The 25,281-nt window shown below is 34.9% G+C and overlaps 1 protein-coding gene across 1 annotated transcript in view; it reads left to right on the top strand.

Moving 5' to 3' along the window:
* The first annotated feature begins 11,373 nt into the window (after positions 1 to 11,373).
* The window catches only part of LOC123536254 (choline/ethanolaminephosphotransferase 1-like), a 40,824-nt gene continuing 26,916 nt past the window's right edge, over positions 11,374 to 25,281 (top strand). The window contains exons 1-2 of the mRNA XM_045319252.2: positions 11,374 to 11,734; positions 21,715 to 21,862. Coding sequence (XP_045175187.2) covers positions 11,507 to 11,734; positions 21,715 to 21,862 — 376 coding nt within the window. The 5' untranslated portion in view covers positions 11,374 to 11,506. The remainder of the gene's footprint in view (positions 11,735 to 21,714; positions 21,863 to 25,281) is intronic.

The following is a 25,281-nucleotide window of genomic DNA, read 5'->3' as shown; positions in this document are numbered from 1 at the left end:
TAGAGAATTTTTAGTCACGGTGTGCGAAACCGGGTACAAATTTGTCCAAATAATGGGTCACTTTCTGGCTATATTGGAGAGCTACCAGTGGTGAGCAGCTATCACATGAAGAATAGTGCATAAATAAAGAGCCATATATCTATTCTTGTGCCTGAAAATTCAAAATAATAAATTGCTTTCACAACAGTTTATTTGAAATGACGTTGTTCATTGCATTGTAAGGTATATTGTAAATGCATTTCATTTTTGATAAATATTACTAATAAAATAATATACAATTTAAACCTATAATAAAATATAATTGAAATTAACAACTGATGTTGACTGATATATGGATGGGTTACTCGGTAATATGATTTTGTTTGTACTTTAAACAGCAGGGACTGTAATCAATATAATAGTTTGTAGATTCAGCTACTTTTTAGTAAGCCGATGATCACTTGTAGACATGTCCCTTAATACGAAGAAATTATACACATTTACATAGTGCATCAAACATGTTTCTCGCATTTGCATTTTAAAACATTCTCTGAATTTATCTTTGACATTGTTTCTATACAGTGAAGCTGTCACTTTAACAATTATAACTCAAAGAATATATCATTTCCGTGGAAACTGTAATGTCCGATACCAACTGTAGCGAACATTAAATTGCGTGTGAATATAGATATATGAATGATGTAATCGCTTCATCAGTGTCTGTGCTCTACCAGTATAGATTTTTTTTAAAACTTAAACAAGAGATTATATTGGAGACCATATCAGATCTTATTCACCACCAAAGTTGTTTCCCTTCTACCTCTATGCTCAATATACAAATGAGCCGTGCCATGAGAAAACCAACATAGTGGGTTTGCGACCAGCATGGATCCAGACCAGCCTGCGCATCCGCGCAGTCTGGTCAGGATCCATGCTGTTCGCTTTCAAAGCCTATTGGAATTGGAGAAACTGTTAGCGAACAGCATGGATCCTGACCAGACTGCGCGGATGCGCAGGCTGGTCTGGATCCATGCTGGTCGCAAACCCACTATGTTGGTTTTCTCATGGCACGGCTCAAATGTACTATTAATTAAGTAGATGTGAGTCAACATCAGCAGTTAAATAATCCCTTAACACTACCATGATACGTCATATAATCAATATTAAAACGTTAAAATTATACATATGGTGACAACATGTCTATAAACTGATCATAAGCATTTACATAAACAATCGTGAAGCAGAATGGAATATTTCGATAGTTTTGATATACTTTAAAGCTTAAACTGTTAATAATTTTGACTCTTGTTAAACTATTCATTTCAAGTCAAATTACATCAAACTTTTTTTTTTTTTTTTTTTTTGAGGCCCCAAATGGGCAACCCCGTTTATTTTCCCCGTATAACTAGGGTCGGAGAACCATCCCTAATTAACCTTACACACAACATATTACAACATATACATATTATAATACTGTACTTATTTTATACATCAATATTTTCATATAACAATACTATCAATACTATTACAAGTATGGTATAAAAGGTCATAAACGGGTACACAAGGAACATTCTTTTTAGCAAAACCATATCAAAAAGGTGAAAAAAAGAAAAAGCGATTATACATGTATGATATATTATGATGCTGAGCGAGCTTGCACAAACTACGGATTTGTATTATGAAGTATAATTGTAATATTATCTAATTACAAAGTTAACATTTATCTGATGAATAATCTTACAATTGACCAGTTTTGTTTTTCTAAATCTGTAATGTTCAAATTCTTATAAATTTCCCATGCTAATGAAAGGCTCTTCTTAACTCCAGTAACAGTTGGTATAATTCCTTTTCTTTTGCACAAATATATATATCGTTTTATCTCCAGAAACAAAATATCATATTCAACATTTCTTGGTTTACAACTGAAGGATCCAAGTAAAAAACATTCTTTTTTCATACATTCCATATTTATATTAACATTTGCACATAGTCTTTTATTCCGCTAAGTAATTCTTGAACAATATGACAATTCCAAAATAAATGTAATAAAGTTTCTTCTTCCATTCTGCAAAATGTACATAAATTATCGTTTCTCATATTCATTTTATACAACAAAGAGTTTGTACCTAAAGTTCTATGTACTATTCTAGTTTGAAACCACAGAATATATGAATCTCTTGTATATTTGAAAGGTAAACTATATATATATATATATATTCCCAATCTAAAAGACTAATATTAAACAAAGAGTTCCATTTTAGTTGACTTTTTGGTTTTTCATTATTTTTTATAAATATACTATAAATAGTTTTATTGTTTTTCAGAATTACAGGCATTAAATAGCTACTGATACAAGGATGTACCACATTGTAATCAATAACAATGTTGTTATTTTTACTTAATATAAAACTTTTTACACTTCTTTTTAATATCTCATAATGTAAAAAGTTTATTTTACTTCCAGCAATTGTTTCCAAATACTGCAAACTAAGAAAAGACACAGAATCTGACATAATATCACTAACAAATCGAATCCCTCTTTCATAGAGTGGTTTTATAAATATACCATTTCCACCAGAGAGAATTTCATGATTATAGAATAGTGGCATATTTAACAATTGTTCAGCTGTATCAATTGGTGTACACTCTATTAATTTAATAAAACATTTTAAAACATCAATCCAAAATTTATTTGTGAGTTTTCTTATAGTATATTCTGCATACAGTTTACCAGTATTAAATAATTTATCTATATCAAACAAGGTTCTAACTAATCGAAAGCAATTACTCTCACTTCCATTAACACATTTCTTGAACCATGATACTTTCAAGCTGTATGTATATGAAAATATGTCCATCATTTTCAGGACTCCTTCTTTATAGTCTTTAATGATAACTGTTTTCTTGATTTTTACTCTACCTTCCCATACAAAATCATAAAAAATATTATTAATTTCTTGTAAGACTTGATCATTTGGGTTTGGTAACGATATCAATGTGTCAACAAGGGAAGTAACAATGATTTAACAACTATAATTTTACCAATTGGAATTAGTTTTCTTCTCTTCCAATATGATATACTTTCTACAATTTTACTGATTTTATCTTGAAAATTAAGATCTACTATTTTCACACTGGCCATAGCTTTCGCAGAAGCGGTGGTTCCAACGCAGCGGCGGTGGATGATTCGTCGCAGAAGCGGTGGAGAAATATGGCCGACTGACTATATTTACGCTCTCATCGGTACATTTTCTAACAAATGTTTCACGTTTGACTGAAAACAGCCAGTGAGACAGGAGCCCACATGTGTATTCTTCCAGCCACAAGCACTTGTTCAGTGCAATTCTTTGTCATTAATGTAAACACTTCTGTACAGTTTGACGAGGGACTGCCTTTTTTGTAGAATTTCTATCAGAAATGGTAAAATCTTGTACAAAACGACCCCTGACCACGTTTGCATCAAAATGTAAGTCTGACACTGTCAAGCAAAAACTTTTTCTCCGTAATCGGAGATTTTTCATTGCAAGCATACAAAATAATCAACCAAAAATCATCCCAACGCAGTGTGCGGTGGATACAGTTGCAACGCATTACGGTGGATCTTGTTTCTTTAATGTTCCCTATTGACTTTAAATTGGAGTAAACAGCATTTTCCCAGAATTTTGGCAGGGCCATGAAATCACTTTGACATTAGATAGCGACAGAATCTGTATAGAATGAATATGACATTGATTTGCACATCCGTAAATACATAATATCAAGTGACAATATTAATTTTCTGATTTGATCACATGTGACTTTTGCATCGTATGATAAACTAACTTGACTAAAGTACAATATAATTACTAATATGTAGCATACCTTAACAAAATGCCATCGAGCAGCTGTGTTATTGGAGTTAAGACTTTTTACAAGTAGGCTAATTTACCTCTTCTTCAACAATATCCTTTTATTTTTAGACATTTACCACAGAATCTTAGTGACAAGATGATATTGTTTGATTGCCATTCGTCCGTCAGTCGTCTGTCCGTCCACAATTTCTTTTGAACACGATAGAGACCTCATTTTCAACAGATTTTAATCCCCGAAGGAGCCAAAATGTTCACCTTATGAACATGATAGCAGTGACATTTTACTTTCGACTTTAACTACATTTACACGCAAATTAAGTCACAATAAGATCTCGGTTCCTATTGAAAAAGCCAGATTCCATCTTATGTTCAAGAGATACAATCTGACTAAAGTACTTGATCTTCTAAACGAAGATCTGAGAACGACCCATTCACATTCGTCTTCAGTTAGTCCAAGGTTCGAACCCGGGACCCCTCGCTAACAGAGCAACTGCCCTACTGACTGAGCTAACCGGCTATCTAACCTCTTACGACATAAGAATTGTAGGTATCAAAAGCCAAGGCTTTTTAAGTGTGCAGAATGTTGTAAATTAGCTTTTGATTGGCTAGCGGAAGGGTCGTCAGAACGAGGTTATCAATAGCTCGTGTTCAGATCCTAAGCGTAGCGTAATAGGAAATGTATTGTGCTATTTTTCAACCTGTCAAATGTGCATACATTACACGCTCTGTGCATTCGATATTATAATATTCGGCTATCCGTATGTTTTACGAAAAGAAATTTTGGTTAGGTGTCCACATTTCATCATTAGTATTGTAAGTGAAACACGTACTCGTCGTTCGTATCTGTGGCTCAGTGGTTACAGCACATGACTCTGATGCTGGAGATAGCTGGTTCGAGCCCATTAGGGGGGGAAACATTTTTATTTTTCATTTTTAATTGTTTATATGATTTATAAGACTCCAATGACAGCAGTACCGACACCGCGAGCGGAACTGAATGATGAATTTAGCTTGTTGTAATTCATATGTATGAAATTTGTAATGTAGTAAAAAGAACGGTGAATGAAAATAACATAAACATATATATAAAAAAAATGAGAAATTAAAAAAAAACGAGATAAAAATATTTAAAAAGATACTTGTGAAAATACAAGTGTTTCTTGGAGAAAAAAAACAACCGACACTGAACGGTTTCGATCTTAATTGACGATGACCACCGACATATCGTGACTTCCCTACCTCCGTATACACGATTTAAATATAAACCATTTTAATTGCTGGTTACTTTCAGTATACTATACGAAATGTACCGAATATGAACCGAAGATTAAAATAGTCTCTGCACCACCCATGTAATCAATATGCATTTGACAATTCAATTAAATAGTGCAATACTTTAGTCAGATTGCAAGAGATACTACCCCTGAAAGGGGCAAATTTTTTATTCTGGCCCTCTCAGCCATAATATTATAAGGTTTCATTTATGCTTGGATTTGATACAAACTTGCATATGTGTGCCCAGTCACATGATCGCGCTACGTCATTTAAATTTGAGCCCGAAGGTGAAAGTGGAAACGTAAACGAAAATTATAAATCAGGGCGTAAGTTTATAATTCAATATATTGTGTTAATATCATGTACCTCGTTCGAAACCTACTTGGAAGTGCTAGCCCTGGTACTACAATTGTCCCGCCAAAACTTTCTCGTTTTAACGCTATTCCTGTTCAACCACTTTCGACAGTATGCGCTCAATGTGCAAGTCAATTGAACAGGAATAGCATTAAAACGAAAAGCTTTTGGTGAGAAACTCGCGGGGAAAGCACTTTCAAATAGGTTTCGAATCATATGCACGATATAAACACAATATATAGATTAAAAGAAATACGCCTTGATTTTCAATTTTTGTTTACCTTCCTACTTTCACTTTTGAGCTCAAAATGACGTAGCGCGATCAGCTGATTAGACACACTGTGCATGGAATTTTTATCTTAATAATCTCTAGGTCAAGTTCGAAACTTTGTCATGTGGGGTCAAAAACTAGGTCACCAGGTCAAGTCAAAAGAAAAGCCTGTTAACGCCATACGTCACATTCATGGCCTTATCTTTAGTAATGTTTATTTTGATGATTGAAAGATAAACGGAGAAACAGGGTACAAATCACTAACAACAGACAAGCGGAAAGAAATGTTACAAAAAAATGAAAGACAAAAACTGAAAGACAAAAACTTCATTTTCCTCTGAAAACTGTCACAGTGCCAATCAAACATATTAAGAGACCTTTAACTCCTTGTTCTAGTGCCAATAGGACGACAAGGAATCAACTCATTTCAGTTATTCTTATTATAACAACTGAAGAGAAACTACAGCTGGGAATATACTTAAATATGCTAAAACATGATTTAAAAAAACCTAAAAAATGACAAATGGCTGCAGCATGTGCAGTGTGTTGGAGAATACACCCCCGCCCCCACCCCAATGGCCAAAACAAACAAAGGAACAGCAGAAAGTTGGTCTGTTCTATGATGTAAAAGTCGCATGTGGTAAGCATTTCAGCAAACAATCGATATTGTCAGTAGATATTTTATATATAATAAGGGAAATGACAAAAAAAAACCTTCATGCTTTAATATCAATACCGGTAATCATAATTGGGAGTGTATTTAGTACGAAAGAACATGGCGTTATTATCTGGCAGTTGATTTAGTAAAATAATTATGGTTTAAAATAAAGCTTTTCGTGTGTGCATTCAACAGAATGGAAGTGCAAATCAGTAGTATATTATTACTAAACATTAAGTTTCTGTTGCTGTCTGATGTCAAATTGATTCCATGGACCTGCCCATATCAAAATCCCAGGAAAATGTTGTTTACTTAAGTTAAAACTCCATAACAAACATTAAAGAAACAAGATCCACCGTAATGCGTTGCAACTGTACCCACCGCACACTGCGTTGGAATCATATTTGGTCGATTTTTTCATATGCTTGTAATGAAAATTCACCTGTTACAAAGAAATAGTTTTTGCTTGACAGGGCCGTACTTACGCTTTGCTTCAAGGGGTCGTTTTGTACAAGATTTTACCATTTTTAATGGGAATTCTACAATAACGACAGTCCCTCGTCAAACTGTACAGAAGTGTTTACATTAATGACAAAGAATTGCACTGAACAAGTGTTTCTGGTTGGAAGAGTACACATGTGGGCTCCTGTCTCAATGGTTGTTTTCAGTCAAACGTGAAAAGGTCATTAGAAAACGTACCGATGACAGCACAAATGTAGTCAGTATAACATGAAAAACATAGTTATAAAAGTCTGGACTATCTATATTTGGCCCATATAGTGTAACTAAAGTAAATCTATTATTTTCAAATGAAATATCTAAAGCCAACAAATTACCATTGCTATCTTTTTCTATACTGTTTACTTTGATATTTAATTTTTTTCTTACTAATATACAAACACCCCTAGCGTTTGATTTGCCATGACTATAAAAACATTCCCCTTCCCAAACTGCATATATATTTTTCTCCATTTCTTTAGTAAAATGCGTGTCTTGTAAACAACAGATATCTGCATTCTGACCTTTAATAAGTTTAAAATATCACATCTTTTTTTAATGTCATTTAATCCACGGCAATTGTAAGATAGAACATATAGATTATTCATTATTACCCCTTAAATACTCAACAATCTCTAAGCAGCAAGTAATGAAGTAATAGACATACATGTACAAGTTCAACTCTGAATTTTTGTGAAATAGTTTATCTAAGTTATAAACAATATACCTGTATAACCTCAAAAGAAACAAGATAAAGCACATCATATAACTAACTAAACAAACAAATAAAATTTAACATTGAAATACAATCAAAAGACAAGACTTTACTACAGAATGCATCATTTTAAACCCTTAATTAATATGCTCTTAAGTTGGACAAATACATTGTTTAAATTTAGTAGGTTAAGGGTTAAATATGTTGATAGGAAATATAATTATTACGTACTCTCCTTGACAATTTAAATAATCAAAAACGTTTGGAGATTTTTGCATTTGACCAACACATTTATCTTTCTCTAAGACTTTAAACATTAATTGCGAAAAAAAAAATGTCATCTTATTATTGAGGGATATTGTATAACATTCAAAATTGTATATCTTAGAATCGTTCAATGTCTGAGTATGCATCAATACATACATAATGACGGCATCAAACATTAGATACAATGTATAGGTCCTCAAAGACATTATAAACGCTGCATCAATATACACACCAAATCAGACACAGAATATATCTCAAAGATATTTCTACATAAATGCATCAATACACATACTGACATCAGGTACAGAATATAGACAAACATTTCAAAACAAATGAATCAATTTACATACATAATCAAGTATAAATGCTCCAAAGACATTTCTATACAAAAGCACCAATACACATACCAACATCAGATATAGAACACATATCAAAGATATTTCCATATCAGTGCATCAATACACATTCCAACACGGTCACCAGATACAGAATATATATCAAGACATTTCTATACAAATGCATCAAAACATATACCAACAACAGATCCAGAATATATCCCAAAGACATTTTTATACGAACACATTAATATACATATTGTACAAATGTATCTACACACACACCAACATCAGATACAGAATATATGCAATCTCAAACACACTCCCTAACAGGTGTATCAATTCATATACCAAAACATCAGACACAGAATATATCTCGAAGACATTTCTACACAAATGCATCATTACACATACTGACATCAGGTACAGAACTATCTCTAAGACATTTCTAAACAGAAATTATTTACATGTAGTTCTAGCCTCAGTCTTCTTAATTTGCAGGTCAGCTTATCGTTGGCTTCTTTTCTTACGATATTCCTTGATCACTTCATTGATGTCTTCATAAATGTCAAATCTCGCTCTTTCTTCTCGAGTTGTGAGTCCATACACTGAACCATTGAAAAACCAGCCACTTTTGATCTGATCACGTAAATATAGTCTACTAATCAGATCTTTGTTCAACTTTGTCACATCATCTACCAGTTTATAACCACAGGCTTTCATTTCCTTTCTTTTGCGCATAATGTTAGATTTAGCATTGTTGTTTCTCAATTTAAGCAAAACAGGTTTAGTGTCACCCTTCTTCGATGTTGGTATTCTATGTATGGCAATAATATCCTCTGGCTTCAGGACAACATCTGCACGTGTTCTAAGGATATCAGTTACTACTGTCACTAGCTTCTCTTCTGTTTCTCCTCCTTCCTCTGTGATGTTCATTAGTTTGACATTGTTTTTCCGTGAATACTGTTCATTGTAATTGGCTCTCTGATTGGCCTCATGACTGAGCTTGTAATTTTTTTCAATCAGCATTTCAAAGTCATTCAGTTTCAGCTTATTATTACTTTCAATGGCAGATATTTTGTCTTTCAGTTGCTCATTCTCAAATTCAAGCCCTTCTATTCTTTCATTCAATTTCTTTGTTTTTTCTTTTACTTCTTGTGAAATTCTCTTACGCATACTGTCTTCTAGTTTTTGCATGACACTTGTCACTGTGTTTTTTTATTAAGTCTTCAATTTCATTCTTTTTCATCATACTTTTCAGATCATCCCTCAACTCTTTCACATTCTGTGAAAGCCCTTCTAGTTCATGGTGTATACCACTTAGCTCCTCCATATTTGTATTGCTATTGTTACTAGTATCTGGTTCAAACCGTTTAGCTGGAGACTTTGTTGAAGGTTTCTGACCACTGAATGTTATCTTTTTTTGTTCACCTTTGGTACTTTTACTGTTACTCATGATTGTATTTTAAATTTTCACATAAAAATCCTTCAGGCTAAGCAAATCTGAACTACTGCATTACTATTGATGTCCATTTGAAGGTGCAAATATCCAATTATCCAGTACCGTCTAGCTTTAGTCACTCATACCAAATTTATGCAGTTGGGGATTTCTCAAAACATCCAAACTAATCCTAAACTTATTTTCCCTATGAAATTTCCAAACAAAGAAAAATCCTTTAGCTCCAGTTTTCTTCAAAACCACAATTGCATCTTGCACAGAAACTTCACTATAGATCCACTATATATTCATAATCAAATTTGAGTTAAAATTTTCATGTTCCTATCATTATATCTTGTCTTTTGAGAGAATTTTTGATGGACAGTGATCAGCCAAACATCACTATCCAAAATCCCCTGAGGCTCTCTCTCATCAATTACATCAAACTTGACTGTGTTACCATTCCGTTGTTTACCAGTTACTTCAAATTACTACAACATTATCAAAAGATATAATTACAACTCAGTCTCGAACATTAAAATAAAATTGTAAAATCAGGCGACAACTATTTGTGCTAAGAATTATTGGGCAGTATAGCAATTTTGTGAATCTATTGAATTTTTCTGTTAGAATAGTGATTGTATATGCATTTTGTGCTTATTTTGATGTTACAATTCACTGCTCGCTGCCCGTGCAGTACCCGTGAAATCGCGCGGCAACCCTACAGCGGCCGCACCACTGCCGTGGGGCGACCTTGATATGTTGATATGGGCAAACCATTTTTCAGATGGTTATATATATTGGCAATCATTAATCGTCTCTTTAGAGAAATGTCACCGTATCTTCTCCGCACGGCCCCTGTACGGACGCCGTACGGGCGTCGTACGATTTCCATGGGAAACTTGCGGAGACTGCACGACAACTGCACTGAAATTGCACGATTTCCGTATAATCACCGCGCAGCGTCCGTACGGATTTCTTCCGGCCTTCCCCCGTGGGCCTGTACAAAATATAGCACGATGCTCGTATATAATGTGAACACATACGTCGTAGCCTGTAGCCACCTACGATGCCCCCAAAACCGCAAGGAAAATCGTAGACTAATTTATCGCACGGCGCCCGGGTCAAATGTGAAGTCTTGACCCACCTGTTAAAGGGACTCCCCTATACCTTTTTGGCGAAAAATAATTTCTCTCAAAAATCTATAAAAACTGAGTACTCTGAAAGTGACTAGTGGTACAAACTAATTTACATAAGAATTTTGCAAGATACTCAATAAATAATCAAAAACATTGTGCAGAAGGTAGTAAACCGTTACAACGCTTTTGAAATAATGCAGAAAATTTACATTCTGCCTGCATCTTTACCACTGTCAACTTTTATTTCTACCCACTTTATCATTTTCAGTGTCATATATGCATTCTATGTCCAACTTGGTTGAAAATTTTCACCATAACTGTGGGCTAGTAGATCTAGATCTAGCTTTAAAAATAAAATATTCACCATATATTTGACTAGAGTAGTGCATGTTTGTTATAAATTAAGCATTTTGATCTATCTTTGAAACCAATGTATGTGTAAATAATAATCTAAAAGTTTGGAAGTTCCATGATTTTTTTTTACACGTGGCGCCGTGCGCGTTGCACAGACTGACGCCAATAAAACCAAACCGAAAGTGAAAGTAGAAAATCCAGAAAAATATCTCGCGCAGGCGCAGTGAAAAATTATTGACTTCCTGTTATGTTGTCGTCGGTCAGAGTACAAAATGGGACGTGATTGAAAATCGAACATAAACAATTGGTGTTAACGAAGTATTAAGTGACTACTTGTGATCTATTTTACATTTGTGATAACTTGCTTATAAAATGGCAACGGAAATTCTCTCCAGCCGTCAGATCAAAGCTCTAAAAGAGCATAAGTATAGTGCCGAAGGCTCGTCCATCTGTGAGCCTTTCATGCAAGTTTTCTGGAGGTGGCTTGTTGAACAAATACCAAGAAGTTGGGCACCCAACACTATCACCCTGGTAGGGCTACTGCTAAATGTATTGACAACATTTATACTCATCTGCTACAACCCAGATGGAGAAAGAGAGGTAATAAATGTTTAGATAGATACAGTAAAATTAGCACTTGTAAATATTCTTGACAGTGTGCATTAGCTGGTATAGCCTTACAATAAACCAGTTTGTATATCCCTGTAGACTTTATGTTTTAGGCGGTGGCTAGAGAACCGGAACGGGTTCCCTATACAGCAAACTTATTCGTCCGGAATCGGTTCTGTAGCCAAAGTTACTAAAGTAACTCCTAGGAGAGAAAATTAACTGGGGCTTGAACCCTGGACCTCGTGATCTGTAGGCGGACACTCTTACAACGTCGCTAAAGGGTTAATCCAACAGCAAGGCTGTTGGAAGTGGGCTATAAACCTACTATCACTACAGTACACTTCTCCCCCTTTACTTTTCAGAGCTTACCAGCTCTCCAGAATGACACCATGCCCACCGCATGAGTCCATCAAACACTTCTGACACCATTAAAGTAAATCCTAGGAGAGAAAATACCAAGGTCCCTACTGGGGCTCAAACTCAGGACCTCGTGATCCGTAGGCGGACACTCTAACCACGTCGCTAAAGGGTTAAATACCAACACTGCTGTCATAATTAATTTTACCATTTCAGCAAGTCAGGTTCTCTAGTGACTGCCTATGTTTTATTGATATCTACCTGGTAACATATTTATATATATCTCAAATTGTGATTTTCTCTTACATAAAATCATTCCATTCTTTGAGATGTGTATGATTTTTATTATTATATCACTCTGGCTTCACTCTTCTGATAAAATTCCTAAGAATCTGACGTCCTGACAATGATCTTATTCAATGACAAATCACTGTAAGTGTTTGGGATATATTATTTCTTAAATGTGAGCAGTTTAAAAAAAATGAGGCAAAGTGTAAGATGGTATTTGGTATTGGGGTTGAAAAATATATAAACGTGGACTTTCTTAAAATTCTTCACTGTCACTATGCATGTTAGGGAAGGCTTTTTTTAAATTTCAAGGGGAAAATATTACCTTCTTTAAGGAAATAGCAATATTAGGGGAAAATACGGCTTTTTTGTCTAGAAGAAACAGCTTGTATTTGACTGTAAAAAATAGCAAAAAAATCACGGACAGTTGGGAAGTATGTCAAGGTTTGGGACTTGATTAACATTTCAGAGAGATATGATGTATAAAGCCAGGTGGCTCAGTGTATAGTGCATCAGAATGGCATCTCTTGCTGCACAATTTTCTCATCATCTAGCATTTTACAAAAAAGACTTGCATGTTCTTGTAAAGAAAAATATTGTATATAGAAAATAGGGCACATGACTTAATATAATACAAAATTGTTACTATTTTCACAATCAGGTAGCAAAGTGAGATATAAAGCTATGATTGATTCACCTGTCGTAACTTCTATAAGACTAAGTGATTTGATGGATATTTCATGGGATATATGTAAACAATTCATGGCAAAAACAGTGACCAGTAGTTGTTTCTGGTAAATGCCAAAGATAGTCCAAAGTCTTATGGGTACAGTATACTGCCATATAAATGCTCCACCTGATAACCCCCCACTTTTTAAAATTCATTTATTAGAAGACTTATCAAATTTTTAAAAACCAAGTAAAACAGCTGTCAGGAAAAGTAGCTGGACATTTTTTTCCTCCAAAATAGATGTTCCTCTTTTACAAAATGTAACACTTCTTGGGGCGTTTATTAAGAGTAATTAATGCTGTATTTAATTTTCTTAGCATTCAGTTAAAGGTAAATTGTCAAAAAGTTATAAATCAATTCTATTCAAATTTAAGTGATTGTCTAGGTGGTCTTCTTAAATTTCTTTATATTCATAATTGACTTCAAAGATATATGTAGATGCCTATCAACAGTGACTCAAAAATTCTCAACTCGGTCTGAACATTCCTTGAAAACACTTTAGAATGTCGGTGACTGTGCCGGCACAGCCCACAGGATGAATTGCTTGAACCATAAAAATCCAATACTGTGTGCTAAACTATATTAAGATAAACAAAATATCCACCAGTATTTATGACTTTTACTATACTGTTGTTGGTACTTGACGTTATATGCTAATTTGTGGGAGTATCTAAGAAAAATCCCTGCATATTCTTGTATCAGTTCTCAGTATGCTACTTTGTTGTCATGATATGTAGAAATTTTATACATGTACTATTAAAGGTCATATTCAATTGTCTTTGAAATATATGTATTTACTTTGAAAATGTTCATTTAAAATACTTGAATACTACAAGAGCAATAGCTTTTGAACTTTTGAAACTTGTTTATCATCATTAGATTGTTTTGAATCTTTTCAGACTTTTTTTTATCTTCCTTAGATCATAGATGAGTATATTGGTCAAAAACCATAGCTCTCACTTGCATTTTGTCAGATCTGTGGCCCTTTATATACTTAGAAAATTGAAATTTCTTGGTTAAAATTTTTGCTTAGGTCCACAATGTTATGTTGGTGATTCTACCAAGGTGCCTGCCCGTGCAAGACATGATCCCTGGAGGGGCACCTGGTTTCTTCCCCTACCTTAAAAAGCTGGAAAAAAATTGTATGACCTAGCTGAATTGTGTCAGAAAACAAAAACAAACAGAAATGGATGACTTGTTTGATGATAAACTATTGACAATATCATGATTATATGAAAAATAGGAAAAACCACAAAGTTTAAACAAAGTAGAATGACTTAATAAAACTGTAACCCATCAGTTTTTATTACTATAACCATTTTTGAATCAGTAAAGTGGTTAGAAGTAGATGGGTTTGCACACATTTTACCTATAAGGAGAGCTAATTGGATCATTTAGCCATTACTGATGACGTGCAGAGATATAATTTTTTAATGGAATTTGTACATTTGCCTAAATAAAAAAAAACATACTGTGATAATGTACATTTTAAAGCCTGTTTTGAAGCAATTTATCTCTTTTTCATTCTTTTGCCAACTGTACACCCAAAGTCTTTCCATATTCTAACATTAGTTCATACAAATCTGCATGTTAATAAGAAAAGGAAGAGCTTTCAAGTATTTAGTATTTAAGACAAATGATTAATGTAAAAACATGATTTTTAAATTATATGTATTTTAAAGTCTCAGATACTATACATTATATATATTATATCATTATATATTATACTAGATTTATATAGCGCCCTTTTCATGATAAACACTTTCAAAAGCGCTTTACATATAGCAGAGGCAGCCACACAGGGCGCGAAATTCATCCTCTACTAGTACAGACACAGAGCGATTTGACCAGAGGGACATAAAGCCCCAAGAACAGATAGAGAGAAATCCTTTTTAGATACAGGCCTGAAAGGATGCAGTTACAAATGTGTGAAATACTTAATATGATGTTTTATATTCTATCAGTATATTTATTGTTTTAAGTTTAATTTCTATATATTGTCTATAAGTCATTGTGAATTAATTTTTGTTGAGCCCGCTTGCAGAAGCTGAGACATAGTTGTCTAAATGGCTGTTCGGTGTATGCGCGTGAGCATGTCTGTGCGTCCATCAGGATTTGTTTTTCCGGATCATAACTTTGAGATGCATGGAGCAATCTTGTTTATATTTGGCATGAATGTTAACCTCACTCAGTGAGACGGAGTGTCATGCTCAAATCCCAGGTTCCTATTTCAAAGTTCAAGGTCACAGTTGGATGTCAAAGGTCATGTCAGATCTTGTACGGCCCATAACTTTGACATGCATGGAGCAATCTTGTTTATATTTAGCATGAATGCTAACCTCAGTGAGACAGAGTGTCATGCGCAAACCCCACGTTCCTATCTCAAAGGTCAAGGTCACAGTTGAAGGTCAAAGGTCATGTCAGATCTTGTCCGGTCCATAACTTTGACATGTATCGAGGAATCTTGTTTATATTTGGCATGGATGTTTAACTCAATGAGACCGACTGTCTCAAAGGTCAAGGTCACAGTTAGGGGTCAAAGGGCAGGCACGACATGTTGCCCGTGGGCATCTAGTTTATTGTAAAAATGTTTGAAATACTCAATCAAGTCAATTAGTAAGAGCTTGTCTGAAAATGACCATTTTTATACGCCCGTTTGAAAAACAGGATGTACTATGGGAACGCCCCTGGCGGGCGGATGGGCGGGCGGGCGGTGTCCACAGACCTTGTCCGTAGCATATCTTCTACATGCATGGAGGGATTTTGATGAAACTTGGCACAGTTGTTCACCATCATGAGACGGAGTGTCATGCGCAAGAACCAGGTCCCTAGGTCTAAGGTCAAGGTCACACTTAGAGGTCAAAGGTCAAATTCAAGAATGACTTTGTCCGGAGCATATCTTCTTCATGCATGGAGGGATTTTGATGAAAGTTGGCACAATTGTTCATCATCATGAGACGGAGTGTCATGCGCAAAAATCAGGTCCCTAGGTCTAAGGTCAAGGTCACACTTAGAGGCCAAAGGATACAAGAATGAAAAATTCAAGAATGACTTTGTCCAGAGCATATCTTCTTCATGCATGGAAGGATTTTGATGTAGCTTGGCACAGTTGTTCACCATAATGAGAGGGAGTGTCATGCGTAAGAACCAGGTCCCTAGGTCTAAGGTCAAGGTCACACTTAGAGGTCAAGGATACAAGAATGGAAACTGTCCGGAGCATTTCTTCTTCATGCATTGAGGGATTTTGATACAACTTGGCACAGTTGTTCACCATCATGAGACAGAGTGTCTTGCGCAGGAACCAGGTCCCTAGGTCTAAGGTCAAGGTCACACTTAGAGGCCATAGGTCAGATACAAGAATGACTTTGTCTGGTGCATTTCTACTTCATGCATGGAGGGATTTTGATGTAACTTGGCACAATTGTACACCATCTTGAGACGGAGTGTCATGCACTGGTCCCTTCTTTTGAATTACTTCCCCTTGCTGTTACTATAAATAGCTTATATTGTAACTTTTTCATTACAAGTTGCAGGGAAACATTGAGACCACTTCTCTGTAGTACAACATGCATGTTACATCCAATTCTGAGGTGTATTTTGAGCTATCTCTACCTGGTAAGGATTTTTGTGTGGACTTGTAAATTTTTTTTTTTTGATTTTTTTTTTTTTTTTTTTCTCTTTAAAGATTAACTTCCCTTAGTTGTTACTATAAATAACTTACATTGTAACTTTTTTATAATTGACCGTAGGGAAAAACCAAGACCACTTTTCTGTGGTACAACATTGATGTTACTTTCAAATTTTGGGTGTATTTTAAGGTATCTCTACCTGGTAAGGATTTTTTTTGTGGACTTAGAAAAATAAAAGAATTACAATAATTTCTAAAAAAAAAACATTGTAAACAACTAGAAAATTAAAATTCCATTTGCAAATACAGGTGCTAGTGTAAAGAAATTTGCTGTGACGGGCGTATATTGTGACATTCTGGCACCCTTGTTTATAATTGACCGTAGGGAAAAAACAAGACCACTTTTCTGTGGTACAACATAGATGTTACTTTCAAATTTTAGGTGTATTTTAAGGTATCTCTACCTGGTAAGGAGTTTTTTTGTTGACTTAGAAAAACAAATGACTTACAATGATTACTAAACAACCACAAAATTAAAATTCCATTTGCAAATACAGGTGCTAGAGTAAAGAAATTTGCTGTGACGGGTGTATATTGTGACATTCTGGCACTCTTGTTTTTTTTTTTTTGTTTTTTTTTTTCTCTTTAAAGAGTAACTTCCCTTAGTTGTTACTATAAATAACTTACATTGTATCTTTTTTATAATTGACCATAGGGAAAAACCAAGACCACTTTTCTGTGGTACAACATTGATGTTACTTTCAAATTTTGGGTGTATTTTAAATTATCTTAACCTGGTAATGATTTTTTTTGTGGACGTAGAAAAATAAAAGAATTACAGTAATTTCTTAAAAAAACAACATTGTAAACAACTAGAAAATCAAAATTCCATTTGCAAATACAGGTGCTAGTGTAAAGAAATTTGCTGTGACGGGCGTATATTGTGACATTCTGGCACTCTTGTTCTCATATTGATATAGCACTAAATATATTGTATATTGTAACCCAGCAGAGACTTTCACATAAAGACATATGTTACTCATGTAAGGCACATTAATCATTCAGTATAATTTCCTATTTTATGTCTGCGTACTCACTCTTACAACTTTCATCAAATTTAAATGAAACTTGATATAATGCCATTCACATAAAGAGGAAGTGTGGTATATATTATTGGGACTTAATGTCCAGTTTTTATTTTTTGAGTTTTTTTTTTTATACTTATTTATATTACAGCTACATCTGTACCTTTCTTGCTCAGAAGTTACTTCTCCTTACATCTGTACTTTTTCTATTGTTTCCACCCTACTTAAATGTGCATGTTATCAAGACTTGCAGATACGTTTGCTATTCTCAGAAATTCAGTTATGCCCCTTTTTTGGACTTAACATATGACACATGTCCCCAGAAAATGCATAATAGAATAAAGTAACAGTCAAAAATGAAGCCAGCCTGCCCGCTTAGCTCAGTAGGTAGAGCGTTGGTCTACGAATTGCGGGGTCGTGAGTTAGATCCCCTGGTGGGGCTTATGTTCTCCGTGACTATTTGATAAACGACATTGTGTCTGAAATCATTAGTCCTCCACCATTGATTCATGTGGGGAAGTTGGCAGTTACTTGGGGAGATCAGGTTTGTTCTGGTACAGAATCCAGGAACACTGGTTAGGTTAACTGCTCGCCATTACATGACTGAAATACTGTTGAGAAATGGCGTTAAACCCAAAACAAACAAACAAAAATGAAGCCAACTGGGAAAAAAATCTGAATTAACTTCCCAAGAATATGTGCATGGATATCAAGTTCCAATGGAAGTGGATGCAAACTGTAGTAGTTGATTACCATAAGTACAGATTTAGTTGTAATATGACTTCATTGACTTAGTCAAAAAAAGAGAATAACTTGAAAAAAACAATAATTGGACATGAAAGTCCCAATAATATGGTAATGAATGTCCACTTCATGTTGATAAAATATACTAAGTTTCATTTGAATTGTGTAGAGACAGTAGGAGGAGTTGAGTATACAAGGTACGATAATGTCGGTGTAGTTGTAATATAGCAAAGTTGAAAAAAGGGGGCATAACTCAAAAAATAATTGTTGGACTTGAAAGTACGGATGTGAAATGTTATGTCCATTTCATATTGCTGATGTATACCAAGTTTCATTTGAATTGGTCAATAACTGTAGTAGACTCTATGAGTTGAGTAAAAAAAGTACAGATTTAGCTGTAATATAGTCAAGTCCAAGAAAATGGTAAACTCAAAAAGTAATAATATGTCATGAAAATCCCAATAACATAACCAGTTTCTAAAATGGACTGGCCCATCTTTCAATTTGGGCAGTAGCTATTATTAATTAAAGGGATGTTCACTGAAAATTTATTGACTGAATAGCGAATAGTGCAGACCATGATCAGACTGCACAGATGTGCAGGCTGATCTTGGTCTGCACTGTTCGCAAAGGCAGAATCACTTGCCACTAGCAGGCTAAAGGTTAAAGAGCTTTAGAGGTATACTAAATCATTTGAACTGTGTGGAAACTGGACACTTTGGGAGAAGTTGAGTATGTTATGTATGTATGAAGTACAAGTTGTGAATGTTAAAAGAAACCATAAATTAAGGTTTTTGAATAGTCAGTCATTTGTTGATGTCCTCTGACAACACTCAGTGTTTTATATTTGAATAGTTTTGTATAGTTTTAGAGGCTTATTTGTCAGGTCATGGTGGGAAATTTGTTTCTTCGCAGGGTTTTAATTTTATTGATTTGCACAGTGACAAAATCCAGGAAAATTAGTCACCCATGGATAATTTAAATTATGATTTCACAGAAAATGCAGTATGATTGAAAACTTTAAAGTTAGTTTTTGTTTAATTTTTTGTTGTTAAAACGATCAAGGAAGTTTGTTAAAGGTGAATATATATATATTTGTGAGACATGAAAACAGAGATTTGAGTATATATATGCAAATGTTGAACCAGTATGAATGTGTAGTACAATTCGGGCTCGTATATAAAGCAGTATGGAAACTAATCTTATTGGGTTAGTGGACTTGCTGTGGCATGTGCGTGTTCGTTTGTACTGCTAGGCGCTTGGCCGTAATTGGTCTGGTATATTGTGGTGGTGATTTAGTTCGTATTAATTAATTCTCTCTACTATATAATAATTTATAATGCGAACTTGTATCCTAGCGGATCTCACGTATGGGAAAGTCAACTGTTCTGAATATAATTATATCCCTTAACGCAAATTATCTATATATATTCAATGTATCCTCGAGATCCAGTTAACTTTTAGAGAGAGAAAATATAGCTTCTCTGGTCCCAATCAGTTATAAAGACTAAAAAGTCACTACTGATTTGTGAGACATGAAAACAAGAGATTTGAGTATATATATGCAAATGTTGAACCAGTACGAATGTGTAGTACAATTCGGGCTCGTATATAAAGCAGTAGCGAAACTAATCTTATTGGGTTAGTGGACTTGCTGTGGCATGTGCGTGTTCGTTTGTACTGCTAGGCGCTTGGCCGTAATTGGTCTGGTATATTGTGGTGGTGATTTAGTTCGTATTAATTAATTCTCTCTACTATATATATATATATATATATATATACTGTCATACCTGTATTGAGCAGCCAGCAAAAGGTGCAGCAAAATTTGGCTGTATAAGACAAATAACTACTAAGGCAAGTTCAGTCGTATATGTCCATGAATTTCGCTTATGAAATGCAGCTGCTAAAGACAAGTAACTAACCACTAAAAGATAAATTCAGGCGAATATATGTCCGTGAATTTGTTTCAGTAATACTTTTTTTTTGATAATACTTTTTTGAAAGAACAAAAAGTCATTTTGAGAAGATAGCTGACAGGCTTCTAAAGGCAAGTGGATGCTTAACCCTTAGCCTGCTGCAGGCGAATTTAACAGCCTTTGCAAACAGCTTGGAACCAGATCAGACGCCGATTAAATCGGCGTCTGATCAGGTTCCAAGCTGTTTGCTACTCTGACAATATTTCTTCCAATTTTGGAGCAAATTGAATGAACTTTAGAATTTTAGCAGACGACATTTCCAGCAGACGACAATTTATCTAGCATGCTAAAGGTTAATACAGGTCAGCACTGTGGCAGGTTCAACTATACATGTCAATGGATTTTATACATGTCTGTGGATTGGTATAAGTAGTGGTTATGTTAAGGTGATTTTTTACTATTATCAAAGTATGAGTTCATTGTCCTTAATGACCTTCAACTGGTTAAACTGATAAATACATTCTGTCATGAAAACAGAAATACATATAAGATGAAACCTTGTAAATATCAACATTGCGTGATGAAGGATGTGCACTGCGTAATAGTTACTAAAATTTAACATTTGACAGAAACAAATTCCAGTTTACTAGACTTTGAATGGAATTATTTTGAGTAAAGAATTGCCATTTATAAAATAACCAGACTAAATAGAAACCTTAGCTCTTTTAATTTAACTGATTGTTTACAAGAACATTTCTAGGTTGTAGATGCAGTGAATTTGAAGGGGGTCTGAATCATAACCCAGAGATTGCAGGTTTGAATTCTTGTAAGAATAGGATTTGACTTTGGTCACAACAGTACCTTACCTAGGTGCGAGTACTGGTCAGTCATCAGGATAAGTTAACAGAAGTAAAAACTTTCTCTGCAGTTAAAGCATATTTATGATTTTAAACTAAAGTATTAAAGTAACATGTATAGAGTTGTTGTTGAGAAAAGTTAAAATGTTTTTAGCCAAACAAACTAAGATTTTGAAAAAAGGAAATACAGTTTAAACACGATATCTCGAACTCCCTTATCTCAAAGTTGTAGCTATGTCAAAGACGTGTTCAAGTCCCATCCCGAAAATAAATTTTTAGTCAAAATTTGGTTATCTCAAAGTAGAACGCTCGACCCCTTGGAGTTGTAGATACTGGGTTTAAACAGTATTTTGAAACTATTTTCAGGCTCCAGGCTGGGCATACCTAGGATGTGCTGTTGGTCTGTTCATATACCAGTCACTGGATGCTATAGATGGTAAACAGGCAAGAAGGACACAGTCTAACACACCTCTCGGAGAATTGTTTGATCATGGCTGTGATTCTTTATCTACAGGTATTTCTTTGCCGTAGCCTCTAGGTTGTAAGTCTTTCATGAAATTGGCACTGTATCATTTTGATTGAGGCATGCCAATTAATATAAGAGCTGTACTGTACAAAGTATATGGAGAACTATCCTACTTGTCTTGAGGTCCATGTCAACATCTTTGTTAAGGTTTTGTCAACACTTTCACTTTATATTTGATAAATTAGACCCTCTTTTTACTTGAAATTTCTGTTAAAGTTTTTCACCTTATGTGGGTTATTACTAAATGGATTTAATTTGACTTGAGATAGTGGTTCCACAATATCACCCAAGATACATTACTATGGATTGTTGCATGAATTATATTCTTACTATAGTTAAAGTGTTGGTGTACTTTATCTCTGTTACTTACTAAATGGATTTAACTCAAACTGTTGTCCAATATCATCTTTCATCAGATGGGGTGGGGGTGTGAGGTATTGGGTATTAATCAGTTAATTAATAGCTCTAGTTTCCTCAGATGTGCACTGTTTTTCTATCAAACACCAGAGTAGTCAGGCATGCTGTCTCCTCTAACCGCACTGGTCATGTTTTATTTTACCTTTTAATAAAAGCTTGAAGCTGACAAAGAGTACTTCATGGATACATTTTACATCCATATTAGATTCTTCACATATCATAAAATAATACAATAAAATGTGTCTTATACAGCTATATACATTTTATCCTGAATCACAATACGCGTCGAAGTACAGATATCTTGAGATGCAGCTTCCTTTGTTTAGTTTGTAAAGTTGGTTTAGAGAAAACAGAATCTTGGGGAGATTTTTTTCTTAATTAATTTAAACATACAGATGCCCTGCAGTGTTACAGGAGTGTTTCCAGACAATCAAGCTATCATCATTTCATTTTAAAATTTAATTTAAATTTGGGAAGTCCGATAAAGTACCTATTTTTAGCTAACCTGTCACATAGTGACAAGGTGAGCTTCTGTGATCACCCTTCGTCCGTCGTCTGTGCGTGCGTGTATGCGTGTGTCTGTCAGTCAACAATTTCTTGTCTGCACGATAGTGGTTTCATTTATGATTTTATTTTAACCAAACTTGCACACAACTTGTATCACCATAAGATCTCGATTCCTTTCTTGAACTGGCCAGATCCACTTATGGGTTCCAGAGTTATGGCTCCTGAAAGGGCCAGAATTAGCTATTTTGACCTTGTCTGCACAATAGCAGCTTCATTTATGATTTTATTTTAACCAAACTTGCACACAACGTGTATCACCATAAGATCTTGGTTCCTTTCTTGAACTGGCCAGATCTGTTAATGGGTTCCAGAGTTATGGCCCCTGAAAGGGCCAGAATTAGCTATTTTGACCTTGTCTGCACAATAGCAGCTTCATTTATGATTTGAATTTAATCAAACTTACACAAAACTTGTGTTACCATAAGAACTCGGTTCCTTTCTTGAACTGGCCAAATCCCTTAATGGGTTCCAGAGTTATGGCCCCTGAAAGGGCCAAAATAAGCTATTTTGACCTTGTCTGTACAATAGCAGCTTCACTTTTGATTTGATTTTAACCAAACTTGCACACAACTTGTATCACCATAAGTTCTTGGTTCCTTACTTGAACTGGCCAGATTCCGTCATGGGTTCCAGATTTATGGCCCCTTAATGGTCCAAAATTTGCTATTTTGGCTTTTGCAGCCATATAGAGACTTCATTTATGGTTTGATTTGATACAAACTTCCAAAATATCTTCAGCAACAATACATCTTGGATTCCATGACAAATCTGTCAGATCCAATCATAGGTTCCAGAGTTATTTATATCTGATTACCTCCCCTGATGGTAATCAAAATGGATTTATATCAGTAAGTACTTATAGGACTTATTTGAAATTTCATTACATTAGTTGAACTGAGACAATCAAGGTAAATAAGTATGGACTGATTTTATGTCAAATTACCTCCCTTTATTTCAAATTAAAATGGGTATATCTCCATAACTAATGAAGATACTGATCTGAAATTTCATTTATGTCAACAGATGGACTTGGACAATCAGTGAAGATAATATTGACTGAATTTATGACAAATTACCTCCCTTTATTTTTTATCTAAATGAATACACCTTAGCAGCTTCTAATGAGATTGGTTTGAAACGATCATATCAAATTGAGCAATGGTACTCAGGTGAGCGATACAGGGCCATTATGGCCCTCTTGTTTTCAGTTTGTATTAATTATTGTTGCACTTCTTACATGATTGTTCCTATCACATATATATTTCCTGTAGCTGTTTCCTCAAAAGTATTTCCTGTAAGATATTTCTTGCAAGATATTTCCTAAGATGGTTCCTGGACAATATTTCCTGCAAGGTATTTCGTATATGATAAATGGTAATATGAGCCGCTCCATGAGAAAACCAACATAGTGGGTTTGCGACCAGCATGGATCCATACCAGCCTGCGCATCCGCGCAGTCTGGTCAGGATCCATGCTGTTCGCTAACAGTCTCTCTAATTGCAATAGACTTTGAAAGCGAACAGCATGGATCCTGACCAGACGGCGCGGATGCGCAGGCTGGTCTGGATCCATGCTGGACGCAAAGCCACTATGTTGGTTTTCTCATGGAGTGGCTCATATATTAATGTTTCCTGCAGGATATTTTCTACAAGATAATCCTATGATATATTTTCTTAAAGATTTTTTCTGCAAGATATTTGATATTCAGTCTATTCTTGTTCAAATTAATGGCGTTATAAATCAAAGAAAAGCATAATAGATGTAACCTGCTTTTATTAGCTCATCTGAGCACAAAGTGCTTGGGGTGAGCTATTGTGATCGCTCATTGTCTGGGGTCCCTCCGTCCATCCACACTTTCCTTCAACAACATCTCCTCTGAAACCTTTCAGTGGAAGTTGATGAAACTTGGCCAGGATTTTCCTTGGGTGGTCCTCTTTCAAAGTCGTTCAAATTGTTCCGCTTGGTTGCACATAGGGGCCGCCAGAGCTAAAAAAAATTCTTCTAACAACATTTCCTCTAATACTGCTGATCCGATTTCAAAATAATTTCACATAAATGGTCCTTATATAACTCTCTGTCAAGTTTGTTCAAATTATCAGATTCGTCAAAAAAACGTGGCTGTCTGTGGACGTGGTCACTTTTCCCTAATTATGTATGTTGTGGAAACTTAAAAAATCTTCTTGTATGAAACTGCTGGCCCGATTTTTAAATAATTTTACACAAATGGTCCTTGTCTTACCCTCTGCCAAGATTGTTCAGATAGTTCAGATTCCTCAAAAAACATGGCTGTCTGTGGGCGTGGTCACTTTTTCCTATATGTTTATAGTGGAAACTTTAAAAACTTTCTTGTGTGAAACTTCTGGCACAAATTTCCTTGTGTGACCCTCTGCCAAGATTGTTCAAATTATTTTGATTCGTCAAAA

The sequence above is a fragment of the Mercenaria mercenaria genome, chromosome 17 (genome assembly GCF_021730395.1).
Source record: "Mercenaria mercenaria strain notata chromosome 17, MADL_Memer_1, whole genome shotgun sequence".
NCBI classification, from domain to species: Eukaryota; Metazoa; Mollusca; class Bivalvia; order Venerida; family Veneridae; genus Mercenaria; species Mercenaria mercenaria.
This window is presented reverse-complemented; position numbering and strand designations above follow the sequence as displayed.